Source organism: Dreissena polymorpha, chromosome 6 (assembly GCF_020536995.1).
Source record: "Dreissena polymorpha isolate Duluth1 chromosome 6, UMN_Dpol_1.0, whole genome shotgun sequence".
Taxonomy (NCBI): Eukaryota; Metazoa; Mollusca; class Bivalvia; order Myida; family Dreissenidae; genus Dreissena; species Dreissena polymorpha.
In genome coordinates, this window is record NC_068360.1 from 100,917,251 (window position 1) to 100,940,724 (window position 23,474).

General features: G+C 34.9%; 3 protein-coding genes across 5 annotated transcripts in view; all 3 read left to right on the forward strand.

Moving 5' to 3' along the window:
- Positions 1 to 23,474, forward strand: part of LOC127836095 (uncharacterized) — a 198,551-nt gene that overhangs the window by 105,256 nt on the left and 69,821 nt on the right. The window lies entirely within an intron of this gene.
- Positions 2,851 to 23,474, forward strand: part of LOC127835949 (uncharacterized) — an 82,633-nt gene continuing 62,009 nt past the window's right edge. Inside the window, exon 1 of the mRNA XM_052362368.1 lies at positions 2,851 to 2,988. The gene's annotated coding sequence lies outside the window, so the exon portion shown is untranslated. The remainder of the gene's footprint in view (positions 2,989 to 23,474) is intronic.
- LOC127836086 (uncharacterized) lies at positions 3,559 to 15,743 on the forward strand. Of its 3 annotated transcripts, XM_052362515.1 has the most exons (4): positions 3,559 to 3,704; positions 5,746 to 5,840; positions 6,646 to 6,833; positions 9,107 to 15,743. In XM_052362515.1, the coding sequence occupies exons 3-4, from the start codon at positions 6,662 to 6,664 to the stop codon at positions 11,329 to 11,331; spliced, it is 2,397 nt and encodes a 798-aa protein (XP_052218475.1). In that variant the 5' UTR covers positions 3,559 to 3,704; positions 5,746 to 5,840; positions 6,646 to 6,661; the 3' UTR covers positions 11,332 to 15,743. The 3 variants fall into 3 exon arrangements, with proteins under 3 accessions (XP_052218475.1, XP_052218477.1, XP_052218478.1); XM_052362517.1 differs by lacking the exon at positions 6,646 to 6,833; XM_052362518.1 differs by lacking the exons at positions 5,746 to 5,840; positions 6,646 to 6,833.

The window sequence follows — 23,474 nt, forward strand, 5'->3', positions numbered from 1 at the left end:
CACACTGAATCGATCTAATAACAACATCAAATAGAATTCCTTATCCTTAAATTTATCTTATTAACGAACCTATTACAAAATATTTTCTTTTTAACACGAGAATACAAACTTCATTTTTATAACTTAATTTCCGTTGTAATAAATAATCACCAATTTAAATATGAAATATGCAGTTGGGTTTGCAAGCTAGAACTGCTTTCGCTTCAACTTATTCTTAAAGGTAGCGTTTACACGTTTTAAAATTTATAATAATACCGTATAGTTATATATATTCAAGAGCAGTCCGTGAAATGTGCTCGTCATATATATCAATTAAGTGATTAATGGTAAACCGGTTTGTAATGATATGGCAGCTTATAAAAGAAATATGTTAACATATGAAAGTTTTAAGTGTTTGCGAATATTTGATTGTAGAGAACTATGGTCAAAATAAGCAGATAAAGCCCGATATAACATGGTTTATTACTGCACTCGTTATTGTCGCAATTCGTCAAACTATACTGTATGTTTACATCAGTATTGATTACCAAATGATGTGAATAATGTAATTACGTACCTCGCACCAGGAAAAACGCATTTCTGGAATGTGTTTGGTAATATCAAAGTAGTGCTGCATGTTCCATATAATGCTTGCTGCCAGACACATAGACGCTGAGCTCAAGTGAAAACAATCAACCTGGGTTTTGAAGGTCTGTGTGAGGGTGGGAGTTGTTATTTTGGTCACCAATACATGCCGTCCAAACGGAAACGTTTTTTTCTTTCCCGTTCTACTGTCTTTTTAAGCTTTGTGCATTAATGTTCAACAGAGTGAATAATTTCGATAAAGTCAGTCACGATACTTGACTCTAGAGTTTTAAACATAGCGATACCTAGCATAAAATATTTCATTATCAACAGATATTTTTAGCGGTGCGATTTCACATTGAATATGTGTACGATATGTCAACATAATCGTCCTCAAAACGACCTTATGATAACTAACTAGAACGGAAACTGATTCGCTATAAGTGATAACGCATGATACGCTTTTCTTTGATAAAACACTGATATCAGCTTTTTAGGTAAACACAGATCGTCATGAACGTATTTTAACCCGTCTGATTACCTTGACATGTGTAAAACGCGGGGACGTTTTTTACATTCAATTATTTCATCAAATCAGAATGTTATATTTAGCGAGTCAAACAGCATAAGCCTTTTTCCGTGCTCAACACTTTTCTCTCTTTGGTATTTGTGATATGTTTCTTTTGCAAAGGAACTCGGAACTAAATAACTTTATTTTTGGTTTTGAAATCCCAATTTGGTAGAAGTCTATGAGCTTGAAGTAAACAATAAATATTACAAAAGCTGTAAACAATATCGTATTTAATACCACAAAGATGAATAATACGTTCCGCTATGTTTAAATTTATCAAACGAAGCACATGTCTGTCATCAGATGTTATCTCTTTGTTTCATACAAATATTTTCGTATTTAGATACCATGTATCTTAAAAGGGACTTAATATACTTTGAATTATGCAATTGAATATCCTTTACCTTATCGATTTAATCAAACTCTTTATAAGACGACAAACAGACTGACAGACAGAAATTTTAGTCAAGACATGTACATAGTACACCACAACACATACATATACAAAGAATAGTCCAACATGCTCATTTCCGAATTTTGTGAAAAAAAATAACAACATTAAATAAAAAGTTTATAAACATAAATGACAATACCATTTCGGTAGTCGAGATGAGAAAATATTGAATACACATTTGAATTAGCAAAATATATGTTTGAAAACGTGATTAACACTTTTTAAATAAATACATTTACCATTTGTTCTAAGTGTATTTTTATACAGTTATTACATGCTTAAAATTGTTCCATTTGTATTCATACATAAATAGAACCCGCGACCACCGGGTGTATGTACAGGACAAAAATACGAAGTGACATGCCAAATATAATCCTTTTGACATTGTTATGATAAAATGGATGTGTAAAGATATTTTGATACACAATTCAATGCATCATATGCACAATATGGCTTGATAGGTTTCAACCACAGAAGCCATGCTTTGAACTCACTTTGTCGACCGAAACATTCTTAAGTCATTTAAGTCATTTAAAAAGTATCAAAGATGTGGGCTTTTAGGTTTTTGAGAAGAGTTTTTTTACCTACCATATGATTATATTTAACATTCGTAGATGTAAAGATATATTTTAAAATTAACTGCATGTAAACGATCTAGTTGCTGAAATCAAGCATAACTATACTAAATATAATGTTCTTTTGTGAAACTGTGACAACAAAGCGGTCGCCATAATGTCGTTTATATATTTTAGTCAATAACATAATGAACGAATTTAGAAAATCAGACATGTTCGAAAGCATAAACAAATGTATGTGCATATGCTTTTTACATATAATGACTTATTGTCCAGTCATTCATATGGAGTACAATGCAAAGTACTATTCCTTTATATCAGAGATAATCAATTGTTTTCATAAACCCGACTGAGCCTTTTTGTGAAGAGTCTCCAGACTAAGTTTTCTTCGGTCATTGCAACTTTCGATTATGTTCGCAATATGTTAATTAATTTAAGAGGAAACATGTTTGGAAAAAAATCGGAAGATTTATTCCAAAAAATATGTATTTTAAAGTGAGAAATACCTCTTGTATAGAAAAGAACGTTAACATAACTATTATTTTTATTGTTAAGATTTTTTAAAAAGCAAACAAACATTATAAGTCTCTTTAAATTATTCAGGTCGGTAACGTACTAGTCCTTTGCACATCAATAAGAAAGCACTTCAATCGGATAGCAATATTTACAATATCTTTGTTACAACATAGAGCTGGTCGTCGAGTAGAGTGCAATGATTAGATAAATTGCCACCTGATTCAATAATTGCAAACTGTATGGATAACATAAGCGCGCATGATATGGATATGTGAGGAGCTTTAGTTACATGCTTCATAGCGGTTCGTGTAATTACAACTAATTTTCAAATTTTCTTAACGTTGAATATATTTTAAATGTAACAAGCGATGAACTATTTTTTTGTATTGATAACTGCTGTTTACCTATGAAGTTGTTGAAATTGAGACTTATATGCACATTGTGTTAATTTACAAGTCTTAGAGCGACCGGACCAATTGTTTTATGGCGATTTGTTTAGATGTTAAACTAGTGAACTGGAAATCTCCGTTATGGCAATCAGCTCCGGTTATCGTGTTAGTGGGGTTACAGGAAGTAGTGCGACGATCAGGTCCATTCTATACATAGATGGTGACGTCACTACGTTATTTTCTCCTCTATGGTTTGACGCATCACATTCCCCTGGTTTGGGGAATTATGCTTTCGCCAAAGTAGTTCTGCGTAAGAATGAAAATGTTAATATTGAAAGAAAAATCGATTTTATTGTGTGTTTAAAACGGAATGTTGTTTAAAGAAATGTTATTTAATTATGTTTAAATGTGATTTTAAATCTCTATTAAGCCTGATAGTGATTATCAGAAGCATGATAACCATACCTTCTTTCGCTTTCACTTTTCATTCGTAAAAGAAGTGCTACCCACAATTCCTTTCGCGTTAGTACACAGGTCAGAAAGACCGGTGTGTACACAATGCTTCAGGTCCTGTTCCAGACGTTAGTACTCATTGTCCGTGGCGCGTTGGATTAACGTCTCAAGCGAAAGAAAAGGTTAGGCTTGGGTTGATTGGGGGAAGGAAGCTGTAAACCGTATTTTCGCCAGTTTATTTAACCATAGATCCGTTCCGCTATGATCGTTTCAGTTGCTCATCCGTATCAGTTCCACATCCGTATCCATATAATTTTTTATTATGTTAATCGTTAGGGACAATCTTATCGTTATTTTTTTAGCATATATATATATATATATATATATATATATATATATATATATATATATATATATATATATATATATATATATATATATATATATATATCATGAAACATGCTTAAATTTTGTTGTACATTCAGATGATTATATTTAGTAAACATTACCAACAAATTACTAAGAATGGTTCCGCGCGCAAATGTTCAGCGGTCCTTGTCATAAAATTTCAATAAAGACGCTTGAAAGCACTTAAAATGTCCCAATCTCAAATGCGTAAAAACATGTATCTGACCCGGTAGTGTGTATATTATCGCAGTGCACTAGCTTTATCTAATCAATGTGTTAAGATTTCTTCCATTTGCTTTAGTTCAGAAGGATTTATACACTCATTTATTTACCTCGATCGGAAGTCGTTTCTGTTGCGTGAATGACTAACCTATTTCATTTTTATAATATTACTGCTAACTGAGTAATTTACAATTACATCAAACGATTGCCTTATAATATTCTCTATTTCGACAAGTAAACAAGCTGATGACAAGTATTACATAGAACATGTTTAATGAACATGGAAAAGTACATCTCATTTTTGTTAGAAAGCATTAACATTTGGACTAAAAGTATAGGCCTAGGCATTTGTATCGAATGCTAACCACTGTGAGTCTGACCCAAAAACTGATTTACGAAGTCGTAATCCTGCCGTAGCGAATTATTTTATTCCTATCGAAGTAAACAATTATGAATGACAAACACACAATCCGAAATACGTTTTAATGATTCGTTCGATGTTTTAAAATATTAAAAAAAAATACTGTTAAAACCACCATGTCATAATTGTTGTCCCTAAAATCCTGAGAGAAACTAGATAGTATGTTTCGTCAGAGAAATGACGTCAAACTAGATACGTCATAAATTGCGTAATGAATTAAATGATAAATACGGACAGCTAGTTTGGTAATATATTTTAAAAACAAAAAAGGATGATATATAATATAACGATAACATTCATGATGCGTTTCAATAAATGTCAAAGGTCAAATATTAGAACATGTTAATCGTCACAGCGTGCGTAGGAATACACTACTTCCTGTAGACCGGAGATAGGAAAATGTATTCGATCCTACTTTATTTGGTCAAACTTTGCAACAGAGGCAGGATAAATACCATTTTTATTGTAACAGGGTAATCTGCATTGCAATAATCATATAAGCTAATCCAATATATTAGTATATAGGCTTTTTAAACAATAACACCGCATACACAAATAGTTGTACAACTCTTGCATTTCAAACCTGAAAAAAAAAACAATTAAACAATTGGCAACAAATAATATATATATTTTGAGCTGACGAAATGGCAAATCAAATTACATTTTAGTATAGGTTTAACAGTGTTTATACCAGTGCACATCAACAGGTGATATAACATTATAAACAAAAAGTATCTCAATAATGATTGTTTTTACGGTTGACATTGAATGTTCTTATTCGCTATCAAGTAAATTGTATAGGTAAACTTTATTCTATTTAATTGCCAAGAGTAATGCAAATGAAATGACAAAACATTTCATGATAACAGCACTTTGTCACAGGGAATACAATCATCGCATTAAGCCTCTAAATTTATGCATTTGGTACGACTGTTATTAATAAATCAGTAATTACCGTTTGAATAGTGGGTAATAAGTCCCTCAGATATTATTCATAATAACATTTGGTTTTGATAGCTTGCGTATTACTTTTTGTACGGCTAGATTTTCCCATCATGAAATCCTCGCTTACACAACTTACCAACATGGTCCAGCGGATGCTATGCTATTGATGATATATGGTCTAACATCCGAATAATTCGCTTAGCACATGTTTATATTCCTTCTTACAGCCGGCGTCCTAGAAAATACAGTACTTCATCCTTCGCAGTCTATCAGACATTCATTATTACAAGCTCCATCTCCCCAGCTATCCTGTTGCTAAAAGGTTCGTTGAGAATGTTCCTGTACAAATGAAATCCGTTAATTAACTCCCTGTATACCTGTTTAGCGGATATAACGTTTGTGATTGATCTATTTCGAATCAATAAGTTCGAGAATGCATTAGACTAAATTTGGATATAGCTTTGTAACAAAAAGTGTATTTTGTGCAGACATTTGCCTAATGACGACTTGAATAACGGGGTTCTTAGGGCATGAGTCATTCAGCAAATAGTTCATGTCAGGACAGTTACCTATCAGGGGTATATCTTTAATTTCTGACGAAATAGTATCTAGTTCTATATGATCTTGCGACTTCCTATGGTTAGATGTATGCGGTGATGTGTTGTCTATTCTGTTAACATACTAACTAGGTTTGTGTGGACGGTTTTGTAAATAATTTCTAAATGATAATTGTCTTATAAAACTTAACAAGACGCAATCAAACCGAAATCCTGAACATGACAATGTAACGAGTACGCTATTGCTTTCAGCTTTCCAGGTTCGAATCCCGAGAAAATCAATAGATTTGTTTTTAACATTTCTTTTGAAATTATAAGTGATTACAAACATTGTTCATACACAAAGTGTCAACGCATCAATTCGTAAACACGTATCATAAATTAATATTTATAGGCATAAATATACATTTTTGCCATTGAATATAGAGAGCTTTACATAAATCTAGACACTTCCCAACTAGAAGAACGTTCTAAAATTTATTTTGGAACGTTCGCTGTTATGTACTCATTAACATACACATACTATAAAATGAATGCTATTATGTGTGCACTATTATGAATATTTAATAGGACCGACGATATTCAAATGGCTGAATATTGTGTGGAAGGCGAAGGCAAAAAATGGCTGTTGGAAACGATGCGAATGATGTTAAGGGAGGAGATTAATGAGGGGTTGCATGATTTTAACATTGAACGGGTTCACAAAAGAGATGAACATGCGAACGACGTAGAAGCCGAGTACCAACAGAAATGTCGAGGTATGTGCAACAAAAAAATAATATAAAAAAATGACAATGCTCGCAGTTTGCGATGAGTACGTGGTAGTTTGGTTAGAAATCGTGAAAATTAATGTGTCAACGAGATGCTTTAATGTTTTTCTCATAGGCAATATATCTTGATTTGTCTATTAACCAATGCTACCTTAACATTAATAATATATATGGGTACATTATTGTATGAGTACGTTTGGAAAGTATGAGATGTTCAATAATTTGTCAATTGAAATATATTTACGACTTAGGCATAATTTCATCCGTTCCGTTAAAAAAAATAATGTAAAAAACAAATACTGGCAATAAGTATGTTAAAATTAAAAACGTTTCTAATGACAATACAAAGAGGGAACAAATCGTTCGAGAACAAATCCACGGCTACATATATGGTTGTATGTATTCAACTCAAATTTTGTTGGTCTTTTAATAACTCTTTTTTGTTAGTTTGCATTAAAATTATTCACTAAAGTATTACATATTTGATTTATTTAGCTCACCTGAGCACGAAAGTGACTCAAACTCGATGAAACTTGGTAAGAATGTTTTTCTCGACGATATCTAAGCTGGGTTTGATTCTCAACAACTAGGTCATTAGGTCAAATCTTACAAAAACCTGTAGTGTAACTACACTATAAGCCACACTCATATATCAGTCTTCATGAAACTTGGTCAGAATGTTATTCGTAACAATATATAGGCTGTGCTTGAATCCAGGTCACATTATTCCTATAACTAGGAAACCTAATCAAAATTTAGACACATTTTGCTACTGCTTAGGTCGCAAGTATGACTCATTCTTGATAATACTTTGCAAAAATATTATTTATTACAATGTGTCACACGTGCCCAAGTACTGACAATTGGTTTACTTAAAACTCCTGTGAGCTCTTCAGGATTATCATCGCCATATTGTATTCCAGAAAGATCGTATTTGCGCGCTTTGAACTTTAAATTGTCAGTTTATTCAAAATATAATATACGTTTCAGTAACAAAAAAACAACATACGTATACATGTTTTTAATATAATTTAGTTTAAGTAAGTGTATTTAGAAATTAACATATTAATTTTATAGTGATTAAATCGAGTCATATAAGAGTAAATGTTGGTTTTGAGAAGATCTGATTTTTGTTACGTGTTAAAAATACGTTTTTCATTGTATGGGAAAATGAAAAACATATTAAACAAATGTAAAGATTGAATTTTTTTAACAAGAAAAACAACATGTTTTACTAAGAACGATGAAACATTTTTGTTTGTTTATGCATCGATTTGGACAAATATTATTTAAATTGGACAACAAATGGCAACACATTTCAGATCCCCATTCCCGCTCATTATGTCTCTGATGTTTGTTCAATCCACCCATTCTGGTCATAATAAGAGGTCATTGTAAAGGAACTATTTGTAAGCCTGTTTTTTATATTTAAATTGGAAAAATTGAGTGGCCTGCAAAATTATAATGGCGACAGAGATTAAAAAGAACTTCTGTTTTTTGTTTTGCTTTCTGTTGACAAATCATTAACAACCGTTTCACGATGTAAACGCAGATTGGTAACATCGTCTGCATTAAACTTTTTTAAAACTCCCACTTCACAAATCTTAAGGAAAGAAAACATTTAAACCACTAAGGACTTATTCGGTCCAAATTGTGATACATATTATCGAATCTGATTCTGATTATTTACAAGACATCCGCGATTGCAAATGCCCATGTCAAATTTTAGTGTTACGTTATACATTATAGTATGCATACATATAAATCATGATAATTCTGTATTATACCGTATGGTTTGATAATAAGTATCCGACCAACACGCTGTTGTTTTCATTTATAGTGATAAACAAAACTGAGATTTTAATATTTTTATAGAACAATAACAAACGCCGCTTTGAACAGTATGCCAATGTGTTTTTTGTGCGTAGCGAAACATATACAACAAAGCAAGTTTGGATGTGGAATATTAATATGGTTCTTATCATTTACATCTCGTCTGTAAATGCGTTTATAATTTACAAGTCGAATTCAGTAAATAAAAGAGATGTATAAATAAGTTCATAATTGGAATTAAAGCTTTAATGATTCTGTACCCGGTGACATGTTTTCACATATAATGTTGACAATAAATACCTGTCGCAACGATACTGATAATTTGTGAGTGGCATAATCTTAATTTATCAATCAATAAAATTAAACATGTAGTTTTGAAGCGAAAGCATACTAAGAGCTTAAACTTTCAATACTTAATATATTTTTAGAATTTCTAGGACGGTTGAAAGAATACTACAAGAAAAAATTGACAATGCTACCTGTTTCGCCAATATGGTATGGTCGTGAGAAATCGATTATGGATATTTTTGTACCGATACAATTTCACCATGTCGCACGCGAGAAAAACGGATCTCGAAGAGATACGGAACAAAAGGTAGAAACATACAAGGACATGTTTTATACAAACACCACATTGAACGACCGAGTATCCATACAAGGAGATCCTGGAATGGGCAAGACTACGTTTCTTGGTAAATTGGTCATTGACTGGTGCAATTCAGACTCAAAAGATCCGGAGCCAAGCTCTAAATTCAGTGATGTAGAAATATTGCAGAATTTCAGATTTTTATTCCACATTAAACTTCGAGACTCAGTTGGGCAAAATAAAGTAGTAAACATGATCAAAACACAAATAATTGATGAAATTTACTTTAATAAAAAACAACAGAGGGAGGCATACGATTTACTTGGAAGTATCTTGGAAAGGGAGACCTGCCTTGTAACAATGGATGGGTTAAATGAATGGACTGATCACACAAAAGAAAACCCTATACCGAAACTGTATTCTATATCCAAGCAATGTGTTGTCTTAACAACATCACGACCCTGGAAAATTGCTGATAAGCGTATCAGAGATTCTGAAATCGGTACACTTATAGAAGCGGTTGGAATAACAGACACCGAACAGCTTACGCAAAATATGCTACGTTCTCTGACTGTAGAATATCAAGAGTCATATAAAGAATTTATGGCCTACGTAGAGGAACGTAAATTAAACCATTTTCTGGCCTCTCCTTGGATGCTGACACTCCTAGTAAATCTATGGGTGGACAAAACGTTTTTAAGTGGATCATTATGCGAAATAAATAAAGTTCTGATATACACCCTTTTCAACAAGGAACTGCCAAAAGAGGGGTTTACTGAACATATTCCATCGGAAAATGCTGTTTTCGAGCATCACACAGAGATTTGTAACGCACTAGCAAGGGATGCATTTTATTTCACGATTTGCTCTGAAAAATCACTAGTATTTAGCAAACAGGAACTATTAAGTACTGACATGTTGTCAAATGAACAACTCGAGTTTGCCATCAGATCTGGTGTTTTGAATGAACGACATTGCTTCTCAACCGCATCGTGTAAATCGCAAGTTTCATTTCTACATGAAACGATCCAGGAATTCTTTGCTGCTTCTCATATCGCTAATTTACCGGAGGACAAAATTACGAATATCTTTTGCAAAAGTAAGTATAATGTGTTGGAAATCAGCCAGGTAATCATTTATCTCAGTGGACTAAAGTGTGATGTAGCTAATAAAGTAATACACTATCTGACAGAAGACGTCTTCAACGACGTAAACACAGAACTTGACTGGATAAGAATTGGATCCGAAGACATGTACACGACATTAAGATTTCACGTCGTTAACCGTCTGGTGTTATCTTTAGTGCAGGGCATGATGATCAGCTGTTATCAGGAGGCTAAAGTCAGCAGACCAAAACATATTCGTCTGGAAATGAGTCATTTCATATTTCATGCAAACGTAAACAAGAACGAAAACGATGATTTGTTGCAAATTTTAATGATGAACACGTCCCATGTTCGAACACTAATTTTAGAACGCGATGTATTAGAAGAAAATATAATATTAACAGTCCTTCAACAGTCAAAACATTGCATCGAACGCTTGAAAACGCCAGGATCTCGAGCAATTATATCCGAATTAAATAATCTGAACGTAAATAGGTTGGATTTAATCGGAATTAGCGACGTGTCATTGTTTTCCGGGCTGCTTCCATCCATGAGTAACCTGACGTATTTGCGGATAGAAAAAACTGATTTTAACGAAGATATTGTCCCACCGTCCCCTGTAGAAAATGTATTGAATGTTCGGCTGCCTATAATGTTACAGCATGTTGATTTGTTGAACTGCACAATTTCCCCTCAATGGCTCTGCAGTTTATTGATCACACTTTCTTCACTAGATCATCAAGTCAAGTGTGTTTTGTCCAATGTTGTTTTGTATTTATACAAAGAAACCCGTGGGCACGAATTACGTACACATGTATCGGACTTGCGATCTGAAATGATGTCACATGACATGTCCAATATTGAGATATTAGTGGAAAATGTCAGTAAGGAACTGTTCGAAATATTACGTGATACAAGTATAGGGATCTTCGACCTGAGAACGAGTATGCATTGGAGTTAATGAAGGACTCCCCTGGATTGTATGAAATGTTATCCACAATTAATATATCCAGTCTGAACATGACCCAAATCGAACATCCCGACATGCTGTCACAGACACTGCCTCTACTTACCCACTTGCAGCAGCTAAGGATTTGTTTAAAGCAATATATGGAGATAAAACTACCACGATCTTTAAAGTATGTGTTTTTAATTTACACAACATTTTCCCCTGCAGCGTTACAACATTTCATGCAGGACATGTATACCTCAAAACATAACGTTTATTGTAAACTGTGGTTCAATGTTGAAGGGAATGAAGACGAATATACGAGAATCAGACACGAAGTTTGTGAACTGGATTCAGTCGAAGTGCAACAGTTTGATTTTGTGGACAACCGACATTATTGTGGGGATGTTGCTGCTGCTGCGACTCTTTCTTCTACCGCTGATGAGGCTGATGACGATTCGATAAACATTTTCTACGGAGAAAGGGATATATTGATTCACGAACGTGGTTGCACTATTGTAAAATTCGACTTCATATTTCTTTATCAGAGAATCTTCATCTCTAGCAAAACTCCATTACTATTCTTTTGTCCAGCTGTGTTAGAGCGATTTTATGAAATATTATAGAAAATCTTTAACTTACAAGTTATGTCTAAATTTCGAGTCACCGCATTAATTGATTTTATGCAAATATAATCGATTTGTTCTCAGAGATATATAAATCAAAAGTATATGTCTATTCACTCTTTGAATAACAAATATTCTGTACATGAAGGTATACATTTATACATTCAATAAAAACACGTGTCGAAAAATAATTTTGAATAAAACGAAACTAAACTAAATCCGTTGTTTTTAGTTAACCGTAGCATTAATTAAAAGTATTTATTTTAAGAAAAAGACTTACTCTAAATTTAATAAGATCACTTAATATTTATTTAAAGTAGACTTCAAAGAAGTATAGTTATTCACCATTATATATTTTATTGATATAATTCTGTACCATGCTAGTCATATTTCTGTATAGAGAACAATTTCAGCCAATATATTTACATCTTCAAAAATAGCATACCGTTTTATTAAGTGTAATTAGATATGCGTTCTAATGGAAATTTCTTTAATTATCACTCTCAAAAAATGTCTTATTTTTATTTAACCAACAGCGCTTTTTTGGAATGTCAAATATCAAAGATTATTTTGATACAAATGACAACATAACAGAATAACATGCTCAGAACTCATGATGTACTAACATGTCAAGTACGCAAATACATGTTTCCAATCTTGATACAGGCGCGATTGTTTTAATCACATATTGTCCAAACATTGTTGACAGGAGATGTTTGCAATTAATCATTGCCTGCGTTGATCAATACGTTGATAAGCCATACTTATTGGTGCAGGAACATAAAAATGTTGTACATAGATTATAGATGTATGTTTTGCAATCATTGCAAAAATTAAATATGTATAATAAGCCTGATACAATTCATATTAAATTATAAATATTAAACATATTGCGTTATAACATTTGCCAATTGTAAACTGTTTCTTGCATATATTCATAAATATAATTTATCTAATAATATGATGGTTTTTGTATAGTAATTGTGTCTTCTTTTTCGTTTTAACAATTTATATAATTATCTTTATGTGTCATTATTTATCTGATGTAATGATGTAAATAAAACTACCGTTTATCATCTCACAACCCTTAACATCTGGATTATTCATGAATATCCATTGTTAATACCGTGTAATACATTGTGCATACAATCTGTTTCGTTAAAACAATTAATATTATCATGTTCATGTGTCATTATTTATCTGATGTAATGATGTAAATAAAACTACCGTTTATCATCTCACAACCGTTCAAGTGAATAGAAAAAAAAGGTTCTGAATATAGCAAACTGTCTCTTTAACAGTTGCTTCAGTGGTTTGATCTATCCGAATCACTTTATACCATCTGGAATGCCCGACCCATGAGCTATAAGAAAGCTACAACGGGGTCCGCCACGTGCCTGTTTACATTAGGAATGTTATTAATGTAAGAAATACTGCTTCATGTACAATTACTTTAGTCTTTTTTATTGTAGGCGCCCTATGTTGTGTTGGTAAAGCATTTTAGTTATGGATTAGTATATACCTATTACATAAATGTGTCGCTTTTTTCTATTCGTTGACATCAAATTTATGCATGTTGAATGCTAGATATAAACTTAAAAACAAATGACTTTTAATTTAGAACATAAGTGCATATTTTGTGTACATATGCAATTGTGTTATTATTATTGTTTTGCTACAGGTGTGTGTGTATATTGTGCACTATAATAGTTGATAAGTTAAAATATGAAATTTTAACATGCAATATATTGTTATAAAACATGGCCTATAAGAATTTATTTAACAATTACATGTATGTAGTTCCCATTCAAATAATATAACATGGTGTCAGTTCATCATGGAATGTAGCTTATTATGCCCCCCACCTCCCTTCGGAGAATAGGGGGTATATTGTTTAGCTGGATGTCGGTCGGTCTGTCGGTCGGTCTGTCTGTCGGTAGACCAGTTCGTTTCCGATCAATAACTCGTCAACGAGTTGACCGATTGTCTTGATACTTCACTTGTGCATTGGCCTTGAACAGTAGATGAACCCTTTTGGAATTGGGGTCACCAGGTCAAATGTCATGGTCAATGTCACAATAAGAGGAAAAATCGTTTCCGATCAATAACTTTTCAACGAATCCACCGATCGGCTTGATACTTAACACGTGCATACGCCTTGGGCAGTAGATTACCCCCATTTACATTTGGAGTCATCAGATCAAAGGTCAAGGTCACTGGCAAAATAAGTGTGAACATCTTTTCCGATCAATATCTCGTCAACGAATTGACCGATTGGCGTGATACTTCCAATGTGAATTGGACTTGAACAGTATATGAACCCTATTGAAATTAGGGTCACAAGGTCAAAGGTCATAAGTGGGAAAATCGTTTCCGATCAATTGACATGACGCCTTATCAGTGATCGCTCCGCCCACTTAATCACGTGGCTCAGCGGGAAGAAAACCTAGACAAGCTAACACCAAAATGGCTTCTTTGCCTATAGACTGCATATATATATTTACGCGATATTCCGGATGATTTTATGGACTTGTTTAACACCATATTACACTTGTAAAGGGGTTAATGCCATTTAGTTATTCTGCAAATGCAAAGAATAAACGATTAAAGAGAACATCAGCTATTTATAACGGGTAAATCGGTACATTAAACACGCTCTCAAACGCTTGCGCGCTTACCGAAATCGAACCCGTTATTACGTGTAATGGTGGTATTTGCAATAAATTAACACTTCACCGGTATTTACCCGTGTTATTAACAACATTATTACCGAAACATTCCCCCCTCCCGTGTATTTGACACGAAATAGCGCTTTATAACTGGGAATTCGGTGAAGTTTTACGCGCTTTCTGACGCCGGGTGGGTACCTCAATCCCACATGTTATTGCGTATAAAAGTGATATTAATAAATCATATTAAACATTGCTTATGGGTCATTTATCAATCACTATAATTTAAAGCGCATAAACAACACAGTAAGTTTGGACATTGTCTGATATAAAATTAGCGTTGTACGAAATGGAATACGGTCAGGCTATTATAAATTAATAAGGCTACCAATATCAGACGCTCGCGCAGGTACCGACTTCCCCGAAGTTACCGCATTTATTGGTTAACTAATATCAGTAATAATAACTCTTTTACAATAGCATTTATCGATACGTCTTTATTAAAATAATAACAAAATGGTTTTCACTTGTTTCTGACACACACAGAAACGCGATTTTTAACGGGAATCTCGTAAAGTTACACGAATTGGGTACCAAAATTCTCAATTATTTTACATGCACACGTGACATAATACATAATTAATAATGCTTAGTTATTGCTTATATGACATTTCAAGTTTGTGAAATAAATTAATGTTCTATAAAGGGGATCTCGGTAATTCTTGAAGCTTCCATTCGCTCTTGTCAAGACCGCATCGCCGCGTTGGAAATGGTATAAATTTAATTCATCTAACTTATCTTTCTGGATACCAAATGTCAGAGTTGCATTAACCCTTTTTACACCGTTTTTGCCATATTTCATTTCCGTTTTTTTAATCCGAACAAAATAAACGAAACTCGTTTAAAAAATGAGATCTAGGCATTCGAGCTCCTAGTGTGGATTAAAAGCGTTTATTGCTGACACCACATGAGTGCAAATGTGTAGATACCGTTAATAAGATAATATATCACATGTCACCTTCAAATAACATGTTTGATGTCAATTAAGTGCATTACTATCAGAGTAATAAAACACAGCATGAATTAGGCTTCATGCTGGGTTTTATTTCTCTTTAAGTAATGCAGATGAACCTCGCTTCTGACCTAGTAACTGATAAAACTATTTGAAAAAAAAGTGAAATATTATGTGATAATCAGATCGATAACATAAACTATTTAACTCTGCAAGTATATCCGATAAAAATATATTATAATTGTCTTTGACAGTGTTGACGTTCAGTTGTTTGTGGTGACGACCGCATGCATTTATACAACTCTTACACTTCTCAAGATCTCTTTTCGGCTTTGGAAACGATATAAATTAAATGTCACCAACTAATCTTTCAGGATATCGATTGTCCGAGTTATATAATCCCCATTGACACCGTTTAACAATTTTTAATCGTTTTTTAAGAGGAAAACAAAAGAAACTCGTTGGAATAAAAGTGAACCGAAACATGTAGTTTTTCTAGAAAATGGCGGACAGGTCGTTGCTAACGAGTGCGCCCGATTAATCGATTGCTGATTGGTGGATCAATTCTAGTGGGCGGAGCGATCATAGATAAGGCGTCATGTCAATTACGTGTCAACAAATAGGATCACAAGAGGGTATACTCTCCGGGTTAAAACCCAGCGCACGCGAACTTATCGCCAATATTAACCAAAAAGCGTATACTGAACAAGACCACCACTATTCAATATACTGCGCTGATCATGACTTACCATTTATCACTAACCCCAGCCACAAGATCCATATCTATAGCGCCATTAAACAAGAAGACAGAGCATATACGCGCATGGTGTCTAGATTACACGGCGATTACCACAAAACAGTTCTCTGCCCCCAATGCAACGTTCCAGACACCTTCGAACATTTATTCTTTATATGCCCTCATCATGCGGCCCAAAGACTAGAGCTAAGTGCAGGTGTAATAGCAGCATACAGCAATATCACGGTAAATATTGATCGCCGTCTACTGTTAATGCCTCCGAACAAGATCGGATCCGTTGTAAGGCAACATGTTTTCAAATTTTTGCGAGACACGGGATATCTGAGCAAAATATAAATACGCTAATTACATCGCACATGAAACGTACAGATATACACTCCGATAGCGAGCTTCCAACGCGAATGCCTTATTAAAATAATAATAAATACTACAAGATAAATACACAAGATATATCGTGTTCTTTACAACCTAAATAATATCTCGTAGACCCTCGTGACTGTTGAAAACAATGGTCCCGAGTGGGACGCCACGGTGATGCGGGAGACGCCGCAGGGAGGAAAATAGAATGATAGTATGTATCGCTTCATCCCAATATTATACAAACCTTATATATCCGTAATAATACCTTTTTGTTCTCATACTTATAGTAATTTAAGGTTTAATTCTCATATAGCTTGCCAAATAAACACAAATATGTACAGAAAAGACTAGTTTTGAGATTCTAACGTATTCTAATTGTCTCCCCTGTAATAGCAAGTTATAAGGAAGATCGCATTATACGAACATTCGCAATCTTAAACCCTTATTGCTACAAATTCTGCTCGTTTATGTAGTATGTTCTGTCAGAATTCAATTCAAAACTAGATGTATACCTGCACTTAATCTTTAAAAAAAAAAGCGATACAATAGGGCATACTAATCAATCTAGCGTCTTCTGTACAAATTACCTCCCTTAGGCTTATCCGAAAAGCAAAAATATGCATATAAGCAAATCGCGTAATAAATAAAATATAGCGCGTGCCGGTGCCAAGATAAAAATACACTTAGCTAATTTTATAACACCCTGTCTTCCGGACCCTGTCCGTGGACTATAGCTAATGAGAGGATCTCCTGGGCGGGCACGGATGACCGGTCACTTCTGTGTGTCAATGGGGCCACTCGCCCGAGCCCGCCCATAGTAGGCATACGGCAGTATCACGGCCCGAACGTGGCACGGATATGACAGCCGACCTATAGTTTCCCCCGTCGCAGGGCATAGCCACCGGGTCACACCTGTATGTCAGTGGGGCCCCCTGGTCTGTGCCCTGTGACGACGCCGCGGACGGGCAAGGGCTGACAGGCTACACAAAGTAACCCAGTACAACAACAACAACACTCTCTTAATACAATGACGGAAGGGATTACGCTACCAAACATAACTGACACCCAAACCCACGAACTGGATCGGTCACCTGCCTCGTTAACAACCGCAACTAGCAACATAGACGCAATTTAACGCCCCCCCCCCCGTGAGAAACAGTTAGCAATTGAGATAACAGTATCCGGGTTCCGCGAGACCCCTCCCCGTGCTGGCTTTTTAACTCTCCTTTTTTCCGCTGCATACAGCACGCAGCAACCGACGACAACGTAACAGGGGAATGCACACAGACAACTCACTTCCACAAGTTAGCGGAAGCCGCACTAAGTGCGCACGTAAGTAACTCATTACTTGAGATATCTACAGTGCAACCCCTAGGTGTATATAGCATAACAGTATCATACTACCATGTTTTTGTCATTATTTACATATGTATATTATAAAACTATGTTGGTTGGAGCGTGCCGGACGGGATAGATTATCTATGACTCTGCCGACACGACCCATCCAAGATGACCAAAAAAAGAAAGGTAAATGTATTTATTATTTGCTCACCATCCTATATCCCAGTAGTACACTAACCGTTGGATTTGAATACTCTTATGTACCTATATAGCCGGCGTCGCCCACAGAACGTCAATTACGACGCAGGAAGTAGCTGCGCTACGGCCAAACAAAATAGTACAAAGGGCTGCTGCCGGTGTCACCATAGTTAATATAAATATAACGTGCGTGCTCTCCTAATACCAAACTACTAAAACACAGCCCCTCTCTTCTATCATCGAGTAAACGACCTATCAAAACTAGTCTGGCCCCCACAACAACACAGAGCTGCAGACCACAACCTCAGCAAGAAGAAAGAAAAATCTTGATATTGTCTATGCCCACAATTAAACTAGTCATCTCGGTCGAATAAAGCATAGTCAGGCCCCCTCTTCTATCATCAGATAAATGATCTTAAACTAGTCTAGCCCTCACAACACCTTACTACCAACTCTCATAAAAACAACAGTGAGAGCCCACGTCACCATAAAATATGACACAAGGCAGCATAGCGATATTTGAAACATAACTAACACCATGTACTAACATGTCCTCCGCGAGGGACGTTAAAAGGGGGTGCAGTGTATCGGTGCTATACACCGGGCACTTAAAATAACCAGGGACGCCTCTGGAATCGGGGCGTTGCCTGTATCCCGCTCGAACCCTCACTAACACCTCTCTTGGGGCGGAGAGCACAACAACCATACACAGTCAGACAAAAACGGGTTTACTACAACATAATAATAACGTCTAACAAAGCTCAAAATACTCCTTATAACATAGTACATCACTTCACACCTAAATATAAAAACAAACACTACGTAAACGTAAATATAATTCAGGCAAATCTGATGCATGTTCTGGATGGGTGGCAGGCGGGCGAAAAAAGACGATGGTGGCTCCGAGTGGAATGAGTGCTGCTCCTTGGTCGGCCTCTAGGACTGATCTACACACAACCGCATATACATAATCACCATAAGACCTAGAACTCAACTACATAACACTCATTTACTCAGCACCCCTAAACAAACTAGTACACCGAACACACCTATATAACTCCCACATACACACAACACTAACCTACACAACACCCTAAGCAAACCAATACACCGAACACCCCTACATAACAAACAAATTCACACTACTCATGCACACAGCATTACACCTAATCATAAAATCATCACCAACAATACAGTACAGGGCACATTAAGGTCTCATTGGCCAGCGTGCACTGAACTCTACTAAAACTAAAAGTAAAAACCTTTGGCAAAACACCCGGACACCCGGGGTAAATCTGACCTACTCTGACTTAAAACAACTTTTATCTCCTGAAAGGTCACAGGGGCAGGTCGAACCTCAAAGACCTCGTGAAGAGGCCGGTAGGACTCTGATTTAAAAAAAATAAGTGTCAACAAATCAACCGATTTGCTTGATACTTCACATGTACGTTGGTCTTGGACAATAGATTACCCCTATTCAAACCGGAGTCACTTAGTCGAAGGTCAATGTCATTGTCACTAAGTGTGAAAACGGTTTCCGATCAATAACTCGTCAACGAATCGACCGATTTGCTTGTTACTTCACATGAGTATTGGCCTTGGACAGAAGATAACCACTATTGAAAATGGCCCTGTTCGGGGGGGGGGGGGATATGTAACCGACCGCGGAACTCTTGTTTAATGTTTTAAATATAGTTTCAGCAAATGATATTTGAAATTGTAAAATAAATCATTTTGCTATATGAACCGAAAGTTCGTCTGACGTGCACGTCGATATTTATGAAGTATCTGTTATTTTTGCATTGTCCATAGCTCATTTACTTTTAAATCTGTACTTAACTTGTAATGATCGTTCGTGTGGTGTATTACTGGAAGGTTGAATGAACATACAATTAAACACTTATGCATGAGATCATTCTTAAATGTTAAAGAATGCATAAGAATTTAACGCACTTTTGTGCAGATGAAAGTGTGGTTAATAATAAAACTCACCAATTCGCAACAATCACAAGATATCTTAAAATATGTCTATTAGTATTTTTGTGTATATTGTATGCAAGTGCGTTGACTTGGATAAAAAAGACAGGAAACGTTGTGTTCTACAAATATAACATGCATATAATAGTAGTTCATTTCTCCCTCTTCATTAAGTTTAGTTTTTATGTGGAATATTCATGTAAAACATAATGAATTCCAAAGGTGTATACATTCGTTTGATGCTAGTTCAGCCCGTGAAGTTTATGTTGAACTCTCGTTTTTATTTTGATATAAGCTTGTATGTACGCCATGTTAAAGTATTAACTTGATATATATTATTATGAAGTTTGAATATGTGATGTTTGTAAAATATTTGTTTGCGTATCGTTAGAATTTTAAAACATCAGTCAATGTACCTACACGGTAATATAATATTATTAAAGCGCTGTTTTATAGAAATATTGGATGCATTAGTATGTGTAAAAGTGCATCATCACATGCGTCTGTAAGGTATCAGAACTGAAATTCGTGTAATATATCTGATTTTCTATATTTACCGTCACTCCAAACGTTTTTCAATTAAGTACGTACAGCTATGTACATACGGTTTCAAAAATAAGTACAAGCCATAATACGTGACACTGGTATCTTCTTATTTACTTCGTTAAAAGGCAAATGTTATGTATTAACCCATTTATGCATAGTGGACTCTCCCATCCTTCTAAATTGGATCAATTTATTTCCAAAATTAGGGATTTCTAGTATCTTTATTTCTATATTTAGAATATTTCTTACAGAAATTCCTTTAAGCAAACAGCGCAGACCCTGATGAGACGCCGCATCATGCGGCGTCTCATCTGGGTCTACGCTGTTTGCCAAGGCCTTTTTCTAGACGCTAGGCATAAATGGGTTAATGTAGCAATATCTACCAACTATGTCTTGCCTGCTGCATATTTATGTTCATATAAGTGAAATTTGTGTATAAATGATCCAGATAAAAATCTGTACAGAAATAAATGAGGATTTTTACTTTGGAATGTCTGAGAATCTTGAATTGGTTTGTTTTTTTCTTAAACTTAGATTAAAGGTGCAGAATACCATAACAAAATGACATATGCGAAAAAAAATATTCAAAATGTCGTATTACTGTTTCAATACCTCAACACAAGGTACGGTGACGTTTCTACTGATTTATTTTCATAAAACTTGTCTTTGAAAAACACATTCTAATTGTCATGTGCAACAATACATCATTATTTGTTAGAAAATAAAGTAATCTGTAAAGTTATTAAAATCCACCATTATTGTTGTTGTTGTTGTTAAGTTTGATTTTAGGACTATATTATTTTTTATGACTCAATGCTTTGTCAGGTTGTGCCGTAAGTTGAATATTTGACATGCGCGCATGTTGTGTTGCATTGTATAGTTGCAATGTCATATGATGTTTTACTATGAAATACTTATCAATGAATATAATAAATATATAAACGAAATATAAATATGTAATATGCCAATTGTCCCTGTTCTTTTCATTCAGATCACAACGTTGTTGTTTATCCCCCAACAGAATTGCCTCTATCAAGACTTGTTGAGTGGTTAATATAAGATCTCATTTATCAGTTTTTATTTGGATATTTTGTGGTAATAATCCGTTAAAAAAATTCCTTTGGATACATACAGTCATTAACACGAATTCATTAGTTTCTATCATGAAACATTTAGTGGTTAAATCGAGTAACCATGTCTCCTATAACAGACAAATACAAATGGACCGCGCTCTGTGAAAAGGGGGTTTAATGCATGTGCGTAAAGTGTCAGCCCAGATTAGCCTGTGCAGTCCGCAGGGACGACAATTTCCGGCTAATCTAGATTTTTGCTAAGAGGAGATTTTCTTGAAATGAAAAATAACATAAAAGCGGAAAATGTCGTCCCTGAATAGCCTATGCGGATTGCACAGGCTAATCTGGGACGACACTTTACGTACATTCATTAAACTCCTTTTTCACAGAGCCCAAATAAATAAGAGGAAATACGTGTTTATCACAAGATACTTAGTCGTAAAAGATCTGCAAAAGTCTCGTCTGCATAAATGATAACATAAAATCAATCTTTCATCCAACAGTTCCCTTTAATAACGAAAAATACCCGCTCGATGTTTTATTACTTGTTATTTCCTTAGGTATTTAAAGACAAGATCACATGGGCGTATACTCAGCCAGATATTGGCAAATTGCAACACATTTGAAATCAACCAATGTGCATTGATTTTAGATCATGCTAATTCTGTCCTAACGACTTTTCTTCAAAACTTCCTTACCTTCTACCAGGGATTAAAAGACATTAAATCTTAAACAAGAAATTATAAATGTATTGTTTTAACTGCAATTCCGTTTCGGCCCTGTTTATATTCGTGTTATTGTAAACGGAAAACCTAAAATATGTTGCGTTGTTCTATTGACATGTTTCATTCATTCATTTCTTCAAGTACAAATAATGTCCTTTTTTCGGCAACAACACTTATTGCGATTGCTGACCAATTCAATTTAATACCCGGATGTGCATCTATTTTCGTCCAAAATATATTTTATTCTCATCCATTAAGAAGATGAATATGTATTTTTGACTTTTTATCCTTGACAGAAATACATTCTGAAACATAATTATTTGTAAGTTAATTATTTGGATTTCCGCAATTCTGGAATTTACGTCGATATTCAGAAATTTAATTTATACATCAACATAAGTCAGTTTAATTAAGAGTGGTGGCAGCTATAACCGATAACTTTAATGTACTTTTGAATGCATCCGGTGTTAGGGGATGCTTTGCCAAATTCCACGATCTGATGCAGTACACATATTTAAAACACGTTTTTCATAATATGCCATCAAAATGGCCGCTGCGTAGTTGGAGTAGACCACTGCCGAAAATGTCACAATTGAGCGATCTTTTACCAAACATAGAACCCATTTCAGAACATACAGGGTTCTAATGCTATACATATCGGAATTGTTTTACCCTAGCAACTTTACAACTGTAAATGCCTGTACGTGTATTGACTTACATAAATTAAAAGATTGACTTAACGGAACGACACGTTTTTAGGGCGTTCGGTTAGCGCAGTGGTCGGTACATGGGCGTTTTGCCCAGGCGACCCGGGTTCAAACCCAACTCCCGCCTGGTGGGCACCATACCAGGCAGATGGGATTTCTTCCGA